The 22339-nt window shown below is 43.8% G+C and overlaps 1 protein-coding gene across 1 annotated transcript in view; it reads left to right on the forward strand.

Moving 5' to 3' along the window:
• The window catches only part of LOC146788748 (vomeronasal type-2 receptor 26-like), a 638670-nt gene that overhangs the window by 229275 nt on the left and 387056 nt on the right, over positions 1–22339 (forward strand). The window contains exon 3 of the mRNA XM_085630960.1: positions 7530–8369. Coding sequence (XP_085487086.1) covers positions 7530–8369 — 840 coding nt within the window. The remainder of the gene's footprint in view (positions 1–7529; positions 8370–22339) is intronic.

Raw genomic sequence — 22339 nt, forward strand, 5'->3', positions numbered from 1 at the left:
TTCTTATGAATTGTTTCTTTTAGTTAGGTTTAGGCTGAATCTTTTCCATCGTCTAGTAGTCTTTCCGTTGAGAAATAATTGGGCTAAAACACTATCACCTTGCCCCTGTGACGGGAGTTCCTCCCAGTCTACAATCCATACTATTCTTTTTTGTAAATATTATATGGATCAACGGAAAAAATTACTTATCCCCTTATTAAAACGTTTAGGCTTTCGTACTTGTCGCCCAGCTCTACTCTTTTTACAGTCACTGGAGGGGGAGGGGCTGGTCTATATTGTTTCTAATTTCCTACAGAATATCATGCGACATAGACCGAATTTAGGTTGATTTTATACATCTGATTTTACTGTCAAATCGACTGTTAAAAACTAAATTGATGCTCGCCCAGAAACAAACTTCTTGATTAGGGTGTCCATCATGATGGGAAAACTCATCCTCTCACCCCTCTAGGGCCAGGAGGGTGACCCTCCCCTGACCAGGAAAGAACCTCCAGACACTAGCTCCCCAATTACTCCCAGGGGCCTTGTGCATCTGCAGAGTAATCTCACATCCCTCAAATCATCTATCTATGTTGCCTCCCACCACAAACATCCTTGGGAATGTGGACCCTTCTCTAAGTAGACACTACAATATTGGAGCCACAACTGGACTTTACTTGCTTAGCTTTGAAGTCCAGTTCCTTTAGGCTCCTCTCATGAGCCAATCACTCTAGTATAAGCTTCTCCTCCATGGCCAGTTTTTGCTGCTCCATTGCCAACTTTTTCATTTTCTCTTCCTCCTCCAAAGCCAATTGCATTTGCGTTTCCTCTAAATTGAGCTTGGCTTACTCCAATCTTACAATTTTCTCCTCACTCTGTCTTCCAGCTCCTCTGGCGTCAGGCCTTTTATATATACACTACCCCCTGCTCTGTGGGAACCTCCACTCCATTGACTCCCTGCCCCACAGGCAGATCCAGATTCGCCAGTGAATATACAATGTTATAACACATGTAATTACAACGCATGCTTTTGCAACAGTCTTTACATCACAACTACCATTACATTACATGATTTTACAACGCATGCGATTACAACACATTTTTTAAAACTACCATTACAACTCATTCCACTACAATGCATACCATTGCAACACATACAATTACAATGCATAATACTTTTAGAGCAAGAGTAGGGTACGTGTTGGATGGTGTAGGGGTCAAAATTACTATTCCCACTCCAGAGAGTTCAACAGTAGGGTAAGTGTGGGATAGTGTAGGGGTAAAAAATACTATTCCCATGTGCCCTGAAATCAATATCACCCTAATACTAAAATCTCCATTACTTACCTTATAATGCGTTGTAATGGTATGCATTGTAATGGCATGCGTTGTAGTGACATGCGTTGTAATGGCATGCATTGTAATGGCATGCGATGTAAAGGCAGTTGTGTTGTGACTGTTTCGTTTTAAAGGTAGGTTGTTCTAATGACTGCGTTGTAATGGATGTTTCCCTTCACCAGTGAATCCAGCTCTATGTCATAATCCTCTATAACCGCATCATCTACCTCTGGGGTCACAGAGAAATCCTGGGCCCTCTAAACATACCCTCATTGACTTTTATAGCTCCACCTTCTAGGTGAATCCCCTCATGGAAACCCTAAACCACTTGCAGAAGGTTTTGAGCTGGGGGCAGTCTAACTCTCCAACTGGGCCATCTCACACTCCATGGTTGTAGATGCAGATACAGGAACTCAATTTGGAGACATTATTTTAGGGAAAAAAATGCCAATCAGTGAGATTTGAAAAATTAAAAATCAGAAAGAGTAGGGAAAATATACCAATGAGGATCAGAGACTATTGATTCAAATTGGTCCTATATATGGATGGTAGTGCGTAGCAAATTACTGTAAGATACTGCATAAAATGAAGTCCTATCCTCACCGCTGTTATAAATTGCATTTCTGGTGGGTAGAAGTATGCAACCTGTCCAAGCAGGTAACACAATCCTAGTCAGGGTAAGCCAGATACACACCCTAAATTAACCCCCTGATAGCTTGGCACAGAACTTAAGAGACAATGTGTAAAGTATTTGTGCAGCATTTCCAACAGTAAAACAGTGTAAGGCCCATGAAAAAAATCCACAACAGTTTTAGAAACATAGAGCTTAATTTGATGAACAAAACAAGACCAAAACAAAAAAAATCCAATAAGTGGAACCACATTTATGAATTTTTAAAGAATATCTTGATTTATAGTACTTAGAGCCATTAAGCGCCATCCGGGGCTATCTGGTCGCAGTGATCCAGGTCAAATCTGAAAAGTCAAGCAGACTGGAATGGAGCGCAGGTCAGATACAGGAGCCAATCAGAGCCCTTGCAAACACTACCTTCACGGAGAAAGCGTCAATGTCAAGGAGCAGCTGTGAGGAGTGGTCAGAAGCAATGTATTGGTATCAATCCAAAGGATTGTAGGAGATGTGTTCTGAGTTGCACAGTTTGGGGATGCATCGGTGTCAAACCCCTGGCTAGGCCTGGGCTAAATTTCCGTTCCGGTCGCGGAAATTGCGATATTTTGACATTTTCGCGTTCAGCGGAGAGCGCGAAAATGTCAAAATTTCCGCATTCCGCAGCTTAGTGATAATTTGTTTCTTGCTCGCGCTGTAAAATAATACATTCTCGCGCGCGCGCGATCTCCTTACCTGAATCCCCGCGTTCGCCGACAAGTTTTCCCGATCCGGTCGCGTTCTCCACAAGATGTTGGATTGTTGGTAGCCATTTGCTCTGTCTCGCGACAGTTTGCGCCCGCAGCAATGTCATTAGTCGCGCGATCACGTCTTTCTTCTCGCGAACATGCACCGCGAGAAGAGTGAAAACAAGATGGCCGCACCCGCGAGCAACCGCATGGGTAAGTTGGCGAGCCGCGACCACGTAGAAAATACCCCGAACAGGCAGGAAAAAATCTTCCGCATTTTCACGACATTTCCGGTTGTTTGCGATAATTTTGAACATTTTCGCGATAATTTGTGAAAGTCGCTTTCGCAAATTCCGCCCACCCATACCCCTGGCCATGAAGGTAATGCCTTGTTGTCAAGCTATGCTTTCAGCAGTGTAGAGTTCTTGAAGCAGAGATGCGCTAAAGGCAAATTCTTCTGTTCTGACCGGCGCAAAGCAGATGGCACATGGATACTTGCATAAATATTCAGCAGGAAGCAGGGCAGGCACAGAACTGCCAGCAAGCAGGAGGACAGGCACAGAAGAAAAGAAGAATTTGAAGTGCACAAGGTCCCTGCCCTTCTTGCTCTGGCTTCAGACTCACTATAGTGGGGCTGGCCATTATTTGTGTGTGGACTATTCAGATGCAAGTGTCAGCTTCTCCCTCCCTTCTAGATCAGAAAGACCCATCTATCTGGTGAAGGGCCAAACAAATGTGAATGACACACCTCAGCTCCCTTTGTGTGTGATTGTCTAGGCGGAATGTACAAAGCCCAGTTGTCACCTACCCAGACATGTATTTAGAGACAGGCAGAGGCACAGAATGGTTAAAGTATGAAAATGGCAACCTTCTAAAAGTAGCACTTTCAGACTTACAATTTAAATTCCAACTTTACCATAAGTTGTGATTTTAAATTGTCAGTCCAAAGACACCAAACACAATTATCTATCTTGTCCAAATTGGAAACTACACTTATAAGATGTAGTGAGATAATCGCTAATCGCAATGGTAACCTAAGGAAAAGATAGGCCTTTTAGAAATTACCAAAAAATGTAATCGTTTTTCACTACCAGGACATATAAAACTTAAAAGTATATATCTTATATGAATCAAAAAAGAAGGTTTAGGCCTGGAATGTGGGTTATCTTGCCAGGTCAACATGGCAGTTTAAACTGCACTCCCCGGCTCTCGAACAACAGGCCTTACACATGCTTAAAGGACTACTGAAGTGATTGGTACTATCGGTGCTGCAGGCTCACCAGTAGCATTTAATTTTCAGACTCAGGGCAAATGTAGTGCACTTTACAAGGGACTTATAAGTAGATTAAATTTGTCAATTGTGGATAAGCTAACGTTACCTTGTTTTAGGAAAACAGCACAAGCAATTTAGCACTAGTCAACAGTGGTAAAGTGCCCAGAATCCTAAAGCCAGCAAAAATGAAGTCAGCAAAACAGGAAGTCAGAATGCAAACCACTCAAGGGGAACCCATGCCAAGACTGCCAGATCAAACAAGTATTTAAACAGAATGACAACAAAACTAATGGTGTTACTTCTGTTTTGGATATGATATTGGTATTAGCAAACACCAAATGCAGAGTTTGACCAGTCCTATGTGTAGGACCCTGTATGTGTTTATTAAGCACTATTGTTTCCATAAAATCTAATCAAATCAGGTGTTTGTTAAGCGCGGCTACTCACCCGTAAGGGTGTCAAGGTGCTGGGGGGTGTGGGGGGTTCACAGGTTCCAGTCCATCAAGGAGGGGGTCTGACGAAGAGCCAGGTTTTGAAGTTTCTTGCAAAGATGGGGAGCGATGTTATCTGTCTGAAGTGGAGTGGAAGGTCGTTCCAGGCTCTGGCCGCACGGAAGGAGAATGAGCGACCTCCCGATCTGGTCTTTTTGGTGCGGGGGACCACAGTGTAGGAGAGCTGGGCTGATCGTAGGGTCCTTTGGGGTGTGTGGAATTTGAGTCGCGTATTCAGGTATGTTGGTCTGGTGTCGTGGAGGGCCTTGTGAGCGTGGGTTAGCATCTTGAAGGTGACTCTAGCTTTGATGGCGAGCCAGTGGAGTGGGCACAGGTCCTGGGAGATGTGGCAGTGTCTAGGTAGGTTGAGGACCAGTCTTGCAGCGGTGTTTTGGATGTTCTGTAGCTTGCGGGTGAGGTTTTTCTGTGTTCGAGGGGGATCCATTTGAAGGTCTTACGTAGGAGGTGGAGGGTGTGGAAGCAGGAGGATGAGACAGACTTGATCTGGCGGTCCATTTTGAGTTCGGAATCCAGGATGATTCCCAGGTTGCGTGTGTGGTCCATGGGGGTGGGCGGGCTTCCAAGGGCAGGGGGCCACCAGGTGTTTTTCCAGGCATCTGGAATTGGGCACATGGTGAGTACTTCCGTTTTGTTGGTATTTAGTTGTAGGCAGCTGTTTTTCATCCATTTGGCGACGGCTTACATGCCTTCTCGAAAGTTGTGTCTGGCGGTGTTGGGTTTGTTGGATAGGGAAAGGATGAGTTGGGTTTTGTCTGCATTTGACACAATGTTGAGTCCGTAGGTTCTAACGATGGGGGCGAGCAAAGCCATGTAGACGTTGATGTATACCATAAAGGTAAGTAATTCAGCTGTTTTTTTGTCATCCCTGTTGTGAACTCTGAAGTTAAAGTTTTCAAGCACGAACAAATTGGAGTGTTTGATAAGTAGTGGGCTGAGAAAGTTCACTAAGATGTGATCAAAATTAGAATCAGGTTAGCGTGATATCACTAGGTTATATTTATTGGCAGGCAGCTGAATATTAAGGGACATTAATTCACAGTTTGGCAGGAGAGCCAGAGAGAGTGGTGTTACCTTTATAGTATTGAATCACAATACACCAGAGCACACCCGATCATTATATCTCTAATCCAACACAGAAGTCAAAGGAGAATAGAGAAAAAGAAAAAAATTCCCACACAAAACATTTTTACTTATTACGGAGGCCAATATATACAAAGCAGGTTCGAGAAGAATCGGACCTGACTACTTTTGATTTCATGGCTTGATAAAGCTCAGGGGGCGAAACGTGCATCGGCTGCTGTTGTTCTGCGTATTCTGAAAGTGGAAATAAAAATGAACGGAAAGACCAAATTCAAGATTGTGCCTGGCTCTCAATTGAAAGGTCATTTGATCATTGGTATAACTGAAATGTTTTGTGTGGGGTGTTTTTTTCTTCTTTTTCTCTAGTCTCCTTTGACTTCTGTGTTGGATTAGAGATATAATGATCGGGTGTGCTCTGGTGAATTGTGGTTCAATATTGTTCTAGGTGTGAGTTCCTAGGAAAGATATACCCTGGTGGGTGGGTATAGTAACATCATATGAGCACCTCAAACAAATACTGTTGAATTGAATTATTTAGACTGATTTTCATCAATAGATGTGCAGATCATCAAGAAAACCCACAAAGCTCTGGAAATAAATTACCTTTATAGTATGCCTGAAGATCACCACTATCCCACCTCATAAACTTCCCTTTCTGGGTACTTGTATCCAAAATCCCTTGGGGCAAGCCTTCCCAAATTCTGGATTTATGTCCGATGAGGCCCATGTTTCCAAAATAATTTGAATATCTGTTCCTGTGTCCTTCAGTAGGAATTTAACTTCCATGGTGTCTTTATGGATTTAGACTTAGTGAGTCCACAATGGAAGACTCCCTTCCCTTTATATATATTGGCGCTATCTATATTGAAGGTTCTGTGGAAATGATCTCATTGGTGGTTGCCCTCCTGGATCGTGGCACTGAGAAAAAGGTGGCCTCAGGGCAAGAAGCTCTTGTGTACCTTCTCCACTTTACCTGAGTGCTAAGGTCATGGAGAGCTCTGTATTGTGAGGGAAAACTAGCATAGGGGCTGACACTGTGTGCGGTTGATGTGCCAATACGTGAGGACAGACTTGCCTTTATAGCATGCCCACTGGGTGCCCTTTACATGTGTCTCCAGATAATCTCCCAATTCATAGGGTGGGATATGCAGTGTACAAAATAAACTATACCTTCCAAGATGGTATCTAGTGGGAGTGCTTCTGGCGGGTGGTAAAATAGGATGCCCTGTCGCAAAGGCCTCATTTCAGTCAAATGTGCAAAAGCGCGATCAAGCAACAGCGCAACAGTCTATCAGCAACTGGTTATTCTAAACAGCAATTGTTTTCTAAATGAAAGTGGACTTGTTCTGGCTCGTAATTTCCAAGTGCAGATTTTTTGTTCAGAGCGTAAGAATTCCAGCAATTCACTTAGCAGGGAATTTTAAGGCTGTATCATTAAAACAAGTAAAAACAGCATACATCACAATCAAACAAAAATGTTAAAAGGAAAAATTATGTAGATTAGTTTCTGCAGGGCATCCACAGTCCATCTCCCATTAAATAGGATGGGACGTACAGTGTGCAAAATAAACTAGAACTCCTACCAAGATGCCATCTAGTGGGAGTGCCTCTGTAGGGGGGGTAGAAACTCATAGGTTGAGTCCATATAGATTAAAGCAAAGGATATGAACATATTTGATCCATTTCACTCTGAAGAGGTAGCAGACTTCCTGGAATGAGAAAGCACTTTGGAACTGAAGGGATGTGTTACAGTTACGCAAACTGCAACACTTCTGTGAAAAACATCTTGAAACACCCATAGCTTTGTAAAGTGTCCAATAGCTCATGTCCATATCTTTGTGAGGTCAGCCATGGTGCCATGGATCCAGTCTTCAATGACAGAAATCAGTTCTCATCCTTTTACCGCACTGTCCCCAATGAGATCCAGATTCACAAGCCATGAACCATCGGCCAGTAATGTGTGTTCATGGAGGTTGGTGTAATATGTCTAATAGCTAATATTATGTCTTCCTCAGGTCAGCTATGGTGCCATGGATCCAATCTTCAGTGACAGACATCGCTTCCCATCCTTTTACCGCACTGTCCCCAATGAGATACACGAGGCACTCGCTATCGCCCGGCTGCTCCAGCACTTTGGCTGGACCTGGGTTGGGATCCTTATTTCAGATGATGAGAGTGGAAGGAATGCTGGTGAGGAGCTGGAGAGAGAGATCACCAGGAGTGGAGGCTGTGTGGCCTTCCTACAAATGGTCCGCAAGTCCTGGGACATTGAGCAGGATCAGATTTCTAAAACAATCCGTGTTTCTTCTGTCAATGTGGTGATAGTTCACTGTTCATTGGCTTACATAAATTCAGGCCTCATAGAGCACTTGCAAGGTCTGCCTACTATAGTTTGGATCACTTCTGCAGTCACATCACATCTGAAAGATTTTATAAATTACTCTGGAATGAATATTTTCAGTGGTGCACTGGAATTTTCCATTCTTAAGGGACAGATTCCTGGACTGACAGATTTCTTGTACAGTGTGAACCCTTTAAATTTCTCAGACAATTCCATGTTTGTGTGGCTTTGGGTGCTAACATTCCATTGTTCTCCTGATTTACTGGATAGGACTTTTGCCTATGAATCCTACTTCCCTCATTGTACAGGGAACGAGACAATGAGAGATTTGGACCCCTTTATGTATGATGCTTATAATTTCTACATCACTTACAGTGTTTACACTGCGGTCTACGCAGCTGCTCATGCCTTACACAACATGATCTCATCCACAGCCCACTCAGGACATCCCTCAGAGAGTGAAAGTCTAGAGAAGGACTTCCAACCATGGCAGGTAGAAGAGTCACTTTCTAATTCTAAATATATATGTCAATCAAATATAATATGACACACATAGTGCACATTTAATGTCATTCCTGAAGATATAAACACATTTTCCAAATTAGGCATTTTGTACAGTGTTGTTTGTCAGTATGAAGTCACTTCTGAGCCCCTGTCCCAACTATTAAAGATAGATTTATAATTTAAAGACAGTTTGCAGCTATTCATCAAGACTTTGATGCAAACAAGTCCAAAGGCTTGATTTGGGATTACTGTACAGTACAAACCTGCATTTGTGTTTGAAAATAGTCGTAAAGTAATGAATGCAAGTGCTTTGAGCTACTTTGCGCCTCTTTGTTCGAATGAGGCAGCCCACCAATCCATGGATTTTGACGCGAATCACAATTTTTTTAGAAAGATAAACAAAACTACTTTTAACCCAAAATGTTAGGGAAACTTTTATTTTCTCAGATCTCTTTCAACTTTGCATGTGTGATGAACTGTACAAATAGAAACTTCAAAAAGTGTTCAACTTGGCAAAAGCACAGTGTTTTTTACAGGAAGAGTCTCCTTCCAATAAACACTATGCTTAACATTAAGCACACACCCTCACTAGTGCAAGAGCGTGTATATTGGCACAAGGCATCCTAAATTGTGGTACCACATGGGAAGAGAGGAACAGCACCAATCTTTGTACATTTGGTACAGTTCTGCCCCCTACATTTAGCACAATGCAATGTTGGTTGCTAAGAATACGCCTATAACATTCTATTCCACAATTTTGTTTATATTCTTTATATTTTTTTAATAATGTTGGTAATTTAGAGTCTACTTTGGAACAGGAAAAGGGCATTGGTGCAAGCTCAACTCAGACAAGACTTAGGTTGTCATTTTCAGGACCAAGCCATCCTGTGGAGTGACACTTGGCAGTCCACCACACTCAGCCCTACACCCACCCCCTCCAACCACTCATCCAACCTCGGAATCATCCTAGACACCCAGCTAACCTTGAGGCAACACATCACCCAACACCATCCCCTCCGCTAGTTTTCATGCCCTCTGATGTCTACCTGTCTCAACCAGGAAGACGGTAATCAAGGCCCTCATCACCAGCCGACTCGGCTAAAGCAATGCACTCTATGCTGGAACCATCAAACAGCTCCTAAACCACCTCCAGACAGGCCAGAACTTGGCAGCAAGACTTGTCCTTGCTCTCCCCAGAAAAACCAGCATCACCCCCACCACAGCGCCCTCCACAGGATGCCCATCCAGAAAAGATGCCTCTTCCAACTCCTCACACACATCTACAGATCCTTCCTCAAGTCCAGACCCTCATACATCAATAACAGCCAGACATTCCACAAACCGACCATAGAGCTCTGATCCTCCTCTCTCGCCTTGGCCCACATACCCCACATCCGTTAGAGATGCTGTGGTTGCTACTCCTTCTCCTATCTCACCACAAAGTGCCCGCACAACCTCCCACTCCACCTGCATGCCTCCTCAACTTTGGAGGACTTCAGGAAAAAGCTCAAGAGCTGGCTCTTCAAATGCCACCACACAAAAACCAAGACTCACAGAACACCAGTGCCTGGAGACCCCCCAGGGTAACAAGCCACACGCTACAAGACCCTCTGATTGATTGATCGATTGATTGATTGATTGAGGCTCTTGACTCCTAATATGCTTCTACACACATTGCTGGATGAAATGTGAAGTTGTGAGCTGTAGATTTGTTTAAAGAAGGAGTAAGATGCTGATCTTGGCAGGTATCCCAGGCCTTTGTTCTAGTCGATAATATAATAAAATGTATTATTTTGTAAAAAAGATATTTTATTCTGCCAGTGATCATCTTACAAGGCTTCTTTCTTGTGATCTTAGTCCTGAAGGTTCAGGCACTCTAGGAACTTGATTTATACAGTTCTGAGGTTTGGTCGATGAGCTTTTTAAATAGGCACAGGAGAAAAAACTTTTTCCGAAGCATGGATCCTTTCATGTTGACATCTGAGAACACAATGTTGATGTGATGATGACATGAGCTACAATGCAGTAATCTGCTTTGGAAGTGCTTCCTAAGCTCCCATCTTTCTGTGACGTCGCAGGTAGAATTCCCATTTAAACATGTGCTATAGATTATATAGGAATAGCCAAACTCACTCATCTATTCACTGCAGAGGACAGCTAAAGGGAGCTAAAGGGAGCTTGAGGTTAGCTGAGATGTTGCCTCCACATCCCTGGTGGAGTACCATCTGCCTGATTTGTCAATCCTGCCCACCTACCTGGCTGGTATCTCTAAGCCTACAGTAGAGGGAGCCCATCATCAGCTTCTTTGGAGGCTCATTGAATTATTAAACAGGGGCTATCTAGTTTCGGATCCTGCTCAACATGGCAGTCTATATTAGATAAACAACCCAAAAGTGGGAGTTTGAGTAAAATAAACAGTCAACGACCCTGATACAGAGTGAGAATTCTTCCTGCACTTTGGGGTTAGTTGATGGATTTCCTACCAGGGACCATCATGCTTTCCATGGATGCCAGAGGAAAGGACATCTAATGCTTATAGACTCAACCTAATAAAGGGTTGAAGCACATATATGAAAAGTCTAGAGGAGCCAGCTGAAGCTCCACTAGTAGAAACTCAGAAGTTTGCTCACCCCTATACACGGTACCGAAACAGTGAATTTGACAGATGGGTGAACTGGCAACCTATGGCTATTCATTTGCTTCTCCAAACTTTAAATGGCACCCCTAGTTCACAAACATACTCATCAACTTGGTAGCTCACTCACCAGGCTACACATATTACTACCTTCTACCCTTCCACATTGATTCACTCACTCTCATATTCTCAATCATCTGATCACTCACTCACTTTCTACTCACTGACTCACTTTGCTCACTTGATTTGTTACCCACAATATGTCTAGAAATGAATCCTTCAGTGGGATCAAATCAACTTATACAATGCGTGCAGCATTTGAAACTTCGGATGTCTAAAGCAGAGGAGACTTTCAAGTTATATTTCATCAGCATACTAGGAATTTTGATGTTATCTGTGAGATCAGTGCCAAGCTGTTCCACATAAGATTTGAAGATAACATTGGCCAGCATGGAAGACTGGGTACACCATGTGTGATTGGGATCTTTTAAGAAATGGAGGCACCCATGTGAACAACCCTGTGCTGGGTGGAAAGATAGGAGGAGAACCAAGGAAGGATGTTGCTGCTAAATTCCATGCAACATTTCAGGATGTCAAAGGCAGCTAAGAAGTCTAACAATATCAGAAGGAAAGGTCATCTTCAACTTATGTTAATGGGGCATTGGCTCAATGTGTAAAGGAGCAGTGTTGGTGCTGCCATGTGATTTGAAAATAAGCCTGGGCAAGCACTACGCTACGCTTGCGTAGTTTGCGAAGTTTGCGCTACTTCGCACTACGCAAATTGCACGTAGCACAGTGCAAACATTTGTAGCGTAGCGTAGCTTAGCAGTAATTTTTTGCTTGCTCGCGGCCCTTAACATCAAGTTGGCGACCGCGAGCAAGCAAAATGACATCCCGGCGAGATTTTTTCCTCGTTCGCGATCAGCAACATCAAGTTGGCGATCGCGAGCATGGAAACTAAACCTCCCGGCGAGATTCTCAAAGCGGGGAGGTCAGGTTTCTCATTACGAGTGGTCGCGTATGCTCGCGACCGCTCGTGATGAGAAACTACCAGTCCGTGTTGAGAAAGCTGCCACTCCAGTAAAAATCTACTTGAGCGGCAGAAAACTACAGCACGCACTGTGCAAGTTGCCGTTTTCAATGATTGCACAGTGCTGGATGTTTGTCCGCACTGTGCAATAATTGAAAACAGTATCTTGCGCAGGGCGAACAGGGTACTACACAGTTCGCGAAGTGCTATGCGTAGCTCACATAGTGCAAAGTGCACTTTGCGTAGCTACGCGTAGCTCTACTTCGCGAACTACGCCTAGGTTTATTTGAAACCAGGCTGGCACTCATGGTTGGCAATCCTGCCCTCCCTCTTCTAAAGCTTTTACATAATTCAAGACATTGCCCTTTCTGCCTAGTTTCTCCCATTTCTTTTAAACTAATGCTGCTGATTTTTAACACTGCACACTAAGGCAGTTATGTCCAGTCCCCAGTGTATGTGCAATGGCTCTTAAAACATGATAAATTGTCTAAATTCTAATTGACAAATTTAACTCCCCAATATACCAATGGCACGGGAAAGGTAAAATATTGCTTGCGGGCTGCAGCACAGTTTGTTCCATACACTAATTTGCACCCTTTAAATATGTAGGTGAATTTGTCAAAATAACCCGTTTTGACTGGTGGAAACATTACTTTTGAAAATTAAATGTCACTTCTAAGTAGGCCATTTAGCCCAGAAGGCAGAGTATCTGGTATTTAAAAGTGCAACAAGCAAGAATGTAATAATTGCATCTTCCTACACTGAATAGCCCCAAAACCTATTTTCACTATTAGGGCTGTACCTTTCCTATAAGAAAATACCGAAGCTAAAATAAAGGCATAATGCTAATAAGTTTGAATTGGGGGAAGCTACAGAGCTGCTTAAACAGCTATTTTTAATATGTAATAAAAAAAATCAAATTCAGTGGTGAAGTAGGTTTTTTAATAAATATTTAGGAAAAGTGATTTTTAAAAAGTTTCCTTTAACCTGCCTACATCTTTAGTAGGTTAATTAGCATTACACTACTGGCAGATGGCTTGCCCATGCCTTCCTTTAATAAGATCTGAAAACAGCTCCCAGAGAGCAAACAAAAGCTTTGTCTTTGTTGATAGGATATATTGTGATGAGGAAGGTGACTCATCCCATCTCAGGAAGTTCAGCCAGAAGGATCTAAGAACTTAATTAATTTGAAATGGTGCAGATCAGCGAGTTTGGTAGATGGGTCAACCACCAAATGTATGGCTGTTCATTAGCTTTTCCAAACTCTAAATGACCCCCACATCACACACTTATCAACTTGGTAACTCACTTACCTGACATCTCAATTATTACCCTCCAGCCTACCTCACTGACTCACCCACCCTCTTATATGCTCAATCATTTGATCACTCATTCACTTTCCACTCACTGACTCAATTTCTTGCTTGATTTTTTACCCTCAACATGTCTTGAAATTAGCCCTTCAGTTGGATAAAACAAACTCAGTTTTGCACAAAAAGTAAAGTTCAGTGATAACACTCAAAGGAGTTTCCTTCTATCCAGCACCATGAAGGGATCTTTCAAACCTGCATGGGCAGTGTGTCATAAAGAAAAGTGCTTACAGTATCTACCATGCCATCAGTCCCTGCTCATACTAAGCCCAAGTGGACCTAATGGCTGCCAAAGTTGTCAATGTTCTGGCTGAGGGAATTTTTTCATACTGAGATCAACAGATCAACATGGCCTCCATAGCAACTTTATAGACTAGCCCAGAGAAGAGCAGAAACAGATTAAAGAATGGCCACTGCAGATGTCCAACATGTACCCCATTTAGAATATAACTCCCCAGTGTGAGACCAAAATCAAAAAGTATGGCTTAATCAAAAGAGAAAGAGAGAGCAGGAGAAAGAGAGAGAGTACATTGAAGTTGAAAAATGGTAGTTGCAATTCTTTCACAACAACCTCTGATTAAAGTAAAACATATCAAGCAACATATTATTTTGCTACTGGTGAGTCATACTAAGGAGTTAGTGATTTATAAATCTTGTCAGCAACTATTACTTTGCTTTCACCAAGAAAAGCACACAGATTGAAGTTCAATAATGGTACACTATGGGAGAGTTCTGGACAAGCTAGCTTAGTTCTGCTTCTCAAAAACAGTCATACAGGTCATATTTTTTATCCAACACACTCCCTTTGATAAACACTCATATATGTATGTAAAAATGAATGTATGTATGTACGTATGTGGTATTTCTTTATTGCAAACCTATACAAAAGACAGTGGAGCACTGTACAACGTCATAACCAAGCATGAAGTCAATAACTGATAGTAGAGGTGGCAGGTTTGTGGACTGTTATTGCATTGTGATGTAGGGTTCTTTAAAGAGGTGATTCATCAACTCTTTCCCAAATTGGAAAAAGGGATGTTGTTTCTATCCTGTGTGCATAGATGGAAAAGACCTGTTGTCTTTTTTTCTTCCTTACACTTCTTAATCTGTAGTCTAATGGTGTCATGGCCCCAGGTGTGCTACGATCCACCAGAGATTGTGTCAGATGCACTAACCTGAGCTATCCTGAACCCAGCAGGAGCGATGTTTGTAATTATTCTACCACGCCCCTCACTGTTATGTGGACTGCATTTCTGATGGCCTGTGTCACAATGAAGGGAATGGGGGAATGGGACAAAATAATAAAGAAACAAGATCACATCCATTGGTTCAATGGACACCTTTGTCTGTGGTTACCAAGTAGGCATCGTCATTGATGTAATAAAAGGTGAGCGATGAGGATGTGGAGTTCACTATGATATAAAGGTAAACATAAACAGAATTACCCACACATCTTCACACCCAATGCAAGCACTCCACTGCGTATCCCACCCCACTCATTCCAGTATCTGTATCATGTGTTCATGCAACCACATCAACAGGTAGCAGAGGATCTTTGCTCAGGAAGATGACAGTTTGTTGCACTCAGTTAAGTCACTGAATAATCGCATGAAGGAGTGGAGCTCTTCTCCAATCCAAAAGTGCTGTGGGCCAGCTCTCACACGTGTTCCACAATAATGAACTGGCCAGACCTGGACATTGTAGGAAGCTGGACATGAGATGCTGAGGGTAGTGTGATATGTGCTAGCAGTTACAGTCCTATATATACAGACTTGTTACATTTGCCTAAAGCTGCTGTAGCAAGAATCTATTGTAAGGCATTAAAGATGCCCCCTTGGGGTTGTGTGACTGGCAGTGTGACTTACTGTACAGTTTTAGATGCACCGATGTTCACTACAGGTCCGTTACTAAGGATGACATGCATACATCCACTGCAGACTTGTGAAACAGGATGACGACGTACACAGCAGACTTGAGAAACATAATGATTTGCTAATGTCCTCTGCAGAATCGTGACTCAGTATCAACTATATGCCATTATCATGAAGCTGCTCTGAAGATGCAACGGAGGCTGCACAGATTACTGATTGCCTAGCATCTTGGTGTAGTCGGGGAGTGCCTTTATAGTCCCAGTCCAACTAGGATGGCTGATGAGTGGGGGACTCATTTTCTAGTTGTATAATCACAAGGCTCATACCATAACATGTTCTCAGTGACTCATTTCCTGATTGTATAATCATCACGTCCAGTCTGGGTGACTCATTTCCTGATTGTATATTTATCAGGCCCAGCCCATAATGCAATGCTGTCACTATAAGAACTACACACAAACTATATGAGGTGAGAGCACATACACAATCAGAAGCACAAGTGGAAAGCCCAAAGATACTCGACACAGACGCATATGGGTTATAAATGTGAGTTTATGGAGAGCACAGCCATCAAGATCATACAGCTCCTGTCTAGGGATGCACATCACAATAACATGCGTCATATATGGTGGTGTATGTCCCCATGACAGCTTGTCTGCACGATAAGTGTGGTGCTGTTTGTGATAGCTATGTAAATGATGGAGCTGGTTTTCAAGAGTAGGTGGGCAGCCAAAGGGTACAGGTGGAGTTTCATCATGATTAGGTGATGTTATCATATTTCTAAAGACCATGGATAAGGCATGATGCATCTTATTGAATGCCCTTAGTGGGTGTCAGTGTGGAGTCTAGAAGGTCATGGAGTAGAGCATTACCACTATCAATATATGAGAGTGTGTGGGCTTGAACAGCAGTTCTGAAGTCACATTCTGGAAGACATGGTTAGACTTACTTTAGAAGAGAGAGCTGGTAGCAGGTCAGGATTCGATGTGTGAGGCATTGGCCCTTCTCTTCGGTTCTCTCAAATGTCTTTGGTAGTGATTGAGGGCTGTCTTGAAGGCGGTCTTGCCAGTCATGCCTTTTCTGGTGTGCCATCTCCTTTCAAGTTGTTTCAGTGTACCAGATAGCCTGCTTGGTGGATCTTCTGTGGTTGTTGTTGCTGATGGGAGAGATGCTGTTGGAGCACTTGGTGATCGATTGTTAAAGTTTCTGACTTTTTGGTCTAGGTTGTTGGAGGAGATGGAGTGGGTGGCGTTAAAGGCATTGCTCCATGTGTCCTTTAAGACTTTGCTCCAGCTGTAGTGTGGGGGTGTTAGGTAGACTGGGGCGAAGGTCAGTGAGCTGGTGATGCTGAAGTGGGTGATGGATTAATCGGTCCAAGTGAGATGGGGTCTACCATGAGGTCTGCTGTGTGCATGGGGTCATGGATGAGTTGGGTGAGTCTGATCTTATTTATGCTGTTGCGGAGGTTGGTAGCGTTAATGTCATTGCGGTCGTCAAGATGGAAGTTGAGGTTTCCGACGAAAATGTAGCTGTAAGAGTCCATGGCAAGGGAGGAGATGAAGTCAACACTGAAGTTGCAGAAGGCTGGATGTGGTCCTGGAGTACGGTACGTGGAGGTGCCTCTGATGGTAGTTCTGCTGTGTGCTTGGAGTCAGAAGTTCAGGTGTTCCATTGCTGGGATGATATTGTCATTTGTTGTGGTGCATTTGATGATTTCCTTGTGTATGATTGTGATCCCTCCAGCAGGCTTGTTGATGTGGTGGTGGGTGAGCTTGCATCCTTTGGGTATTGTGGTGTTGATGTTGAGTGCAGAAGTGGGGTTGAGTCAGGCCTCAGTGCAGAAGAGGACATTGGGTACAAGAGTGAAGATGAGGTCCCAAAGTTCAGTAGTGTGTTTGCATGGTGAGTGTGTGTTGAGAAAGGCTCATGCAAGATGGTGTTTTTGTTCAGATGGTGTCTGTGGTGTGCTCAGGGTGGGGCTGGTGAGTGAGCTGGTGTGTGTGCTATGGCATGTGATGTGGCAGTGGTTGGAGGTGAAAGATCCTAACATGGAGTGTGGGTCAGCACAGTGGCATTGTTTGCTATGGTGTCCAGGGTTGAGGATGTATAGTTCAGTGATGGTGTATCTTCAGGGGTGTCAAGGCCAGATGTCATGGTGCTGGGCATGGTTCAGGTGAGAACGAATACAGAGGGACTTACCTTTGGAGCACCTTTACCATACCAGCTGCATGCCCTCTGCACACTTCTGCTGAGCGGTTGCATTGTGGTCTGCATTAAGTAGGTCCTGGGGTGGGCAGGGCTTCTGTTTGCAGGAAGAACAGTGAGCAGGAAAACTCAGGTAGAGGTGGTATCACTGGTTCAGGCTAGGACAAGGAGCAACTGTGTTGTCTGGGAGGTTAAAGTCGCCCAAAATTGTTGCCTGACATGTCAGATGGATCATGTTGTGAGGAGATGTGAGAATTGGTAAATGCAGTCCTTGTTCTGCCTGTGAGGTCTATAGAAGAAATGGAAGGCACTATGAGTTGCAGAGAGTGAGAAATGTCATGTCAGCAGCTATATGGAGTAGAGTGTTACTTGTTTGCCAAGGGAATAAGACCAGCAGGATTTATAGATTCTTTTGTGTATAGTCCACACAATAGATGCTGTAACCTGTGTGAAGATGGACAACAAGCATATGCGAAGCTGTGGGTGTGAGAAATGTTTCTGAGATGAATAGGGCATCATGCTTATGACAGATGTCTGCAATGTCTGTTGTGTAGAGTACTGCAGAGTGAGCGTTGATGAGCATGAGTTGGAATATGTGTTCTGAAGTTTGAGGGTGTGTGGAATTTATTGGATGTGTAGAATGGTGGGTCAATGTGATGAGTATATGCCATGTGAGTGTCTGGGTTATCTTCATCTAGGTGTGCTTGTGCAGATTGGGAGTGTGGTGTGCTGGTTAAGGCACATGATTATATGTTATCATGTAAGTTTAAAAGGTAGAGAGGTTCTTAACTAAAGTCCTGAGATGCCTTGAAGAGTCGACTGAAAAGGGAGGAGGCAGAAAGTGTTATCAATTCCTGTACAGATGGATAATAGGAACTCCAGTGATGTCACTTCCTGTGCAGATTTCTAATAGTAAATGCAGTATTTTCACTTTCTTTGATGATGGATGATGGGAAATTAATTCCTCTTGCCTGGTATCTTCTTTTATCAATGGTTTGGATGAGACACCAGTGATGCCACCTCCAGTGTGGATGGATGATGGGAAATCCATTGATAATGGATAATGGAAAAACAAGTAATGTCTCACTTTCTGTACAAATGGATGATGGGAAAAAATGTGTGGTGCATGGTGGACTGTGGTGCATGACTTCGTATTTTGGGTAATTTTGTGCTTCCTTGCTCAACTGTGGGTGAACAAAGCAAACACAAGGAGATGATGGATGGAGCGCTGAAACTTTTCAGACACTCACCCCCAGTCACAGACCTGGATTGAATCCATCATCATTATTTAGCTCGCTTTGCCACCCCAGTTTGTACCCAGCCATATGCAAATCAGTCTTGACCGTGTGCCTCATGGGAGCAGCCCAGCCCAAACAGCCAGACCTGGTAATACCTGGACCGGAAACAACAATCCTGGCACCGCTTTCGGGGTTACACCTCTCATCAGCCAGGCTAGCTTGAATCCAGTGACAAAGTTAGCAAGGGACCTATGTCTGGGCATCGCCTGCCAATTTAAGGCAAACAAAGCAAACACAAGGAGATGATGGATGGAGTGCTGAAGATTTTCAGACAGCCAGTCACAGATCGGGGTTGAATCCATCATCATTCTTTAGCTCACTTCGCCACCCCAGTTTGGACCCAGCCATATGCAAATCAGTCTTGACGCTGTGCTTCATGGGAACAGTCCAGCCAGAACTGCCAAGCCAGGTCTTCCCTGGACTGGAAATAAGAACCATGGTTCAGTTTTGGGGTAACAACCCTTATAAGCCAGGCGAGCTTGAATCCAGTTGCGAAGCGAGCAAGAGACACACGTCTGGGCATACCCTGCCAACTTAGGGCGAAGAAAGTAAACACAAGGAAATGTTTGAAGGATCTCTGACACGTTTCAGACACTCATCACCAGTCACAGATCTAGGTTGAATGCATCATCGTTCTTTAGCTCACTTCGCCACTACAGTTCAGACCCAGCCATATTCAAATTAATCTTGACCCTGTCCTCAGGGGAACAGTCCAGCCTGAACTGCTAAGCCAGGTCTTCCCTGGACCGGAAACAAGAACCATGGTCCAGTTTTGGGGTAACAGCCCTTATCAGCCAGGCTAGCTTCAATCCAGTGGCAAAGTGAACAAGAGACCCACGTCTGGGCATACCATACCAATTAAAAACGCACATACGGGGTGTACTTTGGACAATAAATTGTGCCAGGCATGTATCGTTGAATTAATTGAGCCAAGTGCACTGTGACACCTCAAAGGGTCACAGAAAAGAGCCTGAGAGAGGGAAAGGGGGCAGCTGCTTCCCTCTCAATGTACAGATGCAGCAAGTTATATGGGCCATAGAGCCAGTAGTGTGCATGCAAACTCTGAGCTGCCCTATAGTCTAGCTCAAGGTCTGGTGTATTCAACCCCCCCCCATATTTATAGGCAAAGTACGAATGTCCCACTTAACCCAGGGTTTTTTACCAACCCAGGCCAATCTAATCATTAGTGAGCATAGAGTAGCAATTAATGACCTCGCGAGTAACATTGCAATTTTGTGAAACAGAAACAGGAACCTAGGAAGTATAACTACTGTCATTAGGGCTATACTCCCCATTAAAAATACCGACAGCCTGATCCAGCAATCAACATCAGTCTCTAGTTTGTGAATCGCTGTGCCATAGTTATCGTTCATTACTATCGCCGGGTCCGTATGTATTTGGATGCCAAGGTACTGCACTGAGTCAGCGAAATTCAAATGTCGAGGGACTCGTGGATGGAGTGAGAGGAAATAATATCGAGTTCTCCCAGAAAATGCACAATCCAGAAAGGACATCAAAATGAGTCACCTCTCTGAGAACAGGAGAAAGATTCATCTCTGATTTGTGAATATACAACAAAGTGTCTTCCGCATAATCTTATATGATGAGGTGGTAACCAGGAAAATGCAGACCCCTATGGCCATGATATTCTCTCAAAGCACAGGCCAGTAGCTCTGAAATATTCACATATAGCAAAGGTGATAATGGGCAGCCCTATTGCGTGCCTATAGTAATCATAAGAGGTCTGTAACCAAATTACCAATGCAAACCTGAGCCAAAGGGGCCATATTTAGCACATTCACTAATTGCAGAAATATTTCCCTAACTTCAATGCGGCGCAGGACCGTCCTCATAAAGGCCCATTCCACGAAGTCGAATGTCTTTTTGGCATCTAAAAAAAATGGTAGCTGCCTTCACCTCAGGGTCAACGGGTTGTATTAAAAAGAATAGGGTTCTAAGTAGGCCTGGGCGAAGCACTACGCTACGCTCGCGTAGTTTGCGAAGTTCGCGCTACTTCGCACTACGCGAACTGCACGTAGCACAGTGCGAACACGCGTAGCGTAGTGTTGCGTAGTGCTGCGGTCATTTTTTGCTTGCTCGCGGTCCTCAACGTCAAGTTGGCGACCGCGAGCAAGCAAAATGACATCCTGGCGAGACTTTTTCCTTGTTCGCGATCGCGAGCATGGAAAATAAACCTCCCAGCGAGATTCCCAACGCAAGAAGGTCAGGTTTCTCATTGCGAGGGGTCGCGTATGCTCGCGACCGCTCGCGATGAGAAACTACCAGTTCGCGTTGAGAAAGCTGTAGCTCGAGGAAAAATCTCCTCGAGCAGCAGAAAACTACAGCTCGCACTGTGCAAGATGCCATTTTCAATGATTGCACAGTGCCGGTTGCTTGTCCGCACTGTGCAATCATTGAAAACAACATCTTGCACAGTGCGAACATGTTACTTCGCAGTTCGCGAAGTGCTACGCGTAGCTCGCGTAGTGCGAACTTCACTTTGCGTAGCTTCGCGAAGTGCTACTTCGCGAACTACGCCCACCCTTAGTTCTAAGATTAACCTTTATGCTATGACCTGGCATGAAGCCTGTTCGGGGATGACTATAAATTGGACCACTGAAGCTAGTCTATTTGCCAAGATTTTAGCAAAAATCTTAGTGTAAACATTTAAAAGTGACAGGGGATTATAAGAGGAATATAGGTTGAATTGCTTACATGGTTCAAAAGAGTGAAAATCAATGCTTCCCGCATTGAAGATGGCATACCGTTAGCATCACCCATCTCCTCGTATAATGTAAATAAGTGGAGTATGAGCAATTCCTGATATGTCTTGTAAAAAAAGACAGTGAGGCCATCCATACCAGGGGCATCCGCAGCTCGCATGTTCTTTAATAGCTCAAGGATCTCAGCAGGCTCCGGGAGGGTCATAAGGTGCTCTCTCTGTTCTGGGGTGAGACACGACATGAGTATGTGCTCCAAGTAATGAAGTATAGCCTCATAGTTGGCAGTAATTCATGAATTGTACAAAGCGGCATAGGATCTGCAAAATCTGTCCGCTATTTGTTCACTGTCATAGAGGGACTCTCCAGTTTTGTCTAGTATTTCTGTGATTGTTCCGACGTCTCTCCTAGACCACATCAGCCCTGCCAGAGTAGCTCCAGGTCTTTCACCTTCCCCATACATCCTAGCCGTTGAGTATTACCCATGTGTGTAATTTCACTGTCCACCATGTCATATTTCTCCTTAAGCTTCGTCTTGATGTCATGCAGGGTTTGGGGATCACTGTAACCTTGATGTTCCCTCTCTAACTGTGCAATTTCTACTTCCAATTTCATGAGTCTGCCTCGCAAAGACCTGAGAACCCATACGTGCTTTGCAATGGTGACCCCCTGATAGAGACTTTAAATGTCTCTCAAACTGTCGCAAACTTGTCGACTGTGCCTATGTTATTATAAACTTCTGCCTTAAAACGGGGTCTAATAAGGAATAGAGTGGGAAGCACCAGACGAATAGCTCAAATTTTCAAGGAGGAAGTGCTAAATCTAAAATT

Source organism: Triturus cristatus, chromosome 10 (genome assembly GCF_964204655.1).
Source record: "Triturus cristatus chromosome 10, aTriCri1.1, whole genome shotgun sequence".
Classification (NCBI taxonomy): Eukaryota; Metazoa; Chordata; class Amphibia; order Caudata; family Salamandridae; genus Triturus; species Triturus cristatus.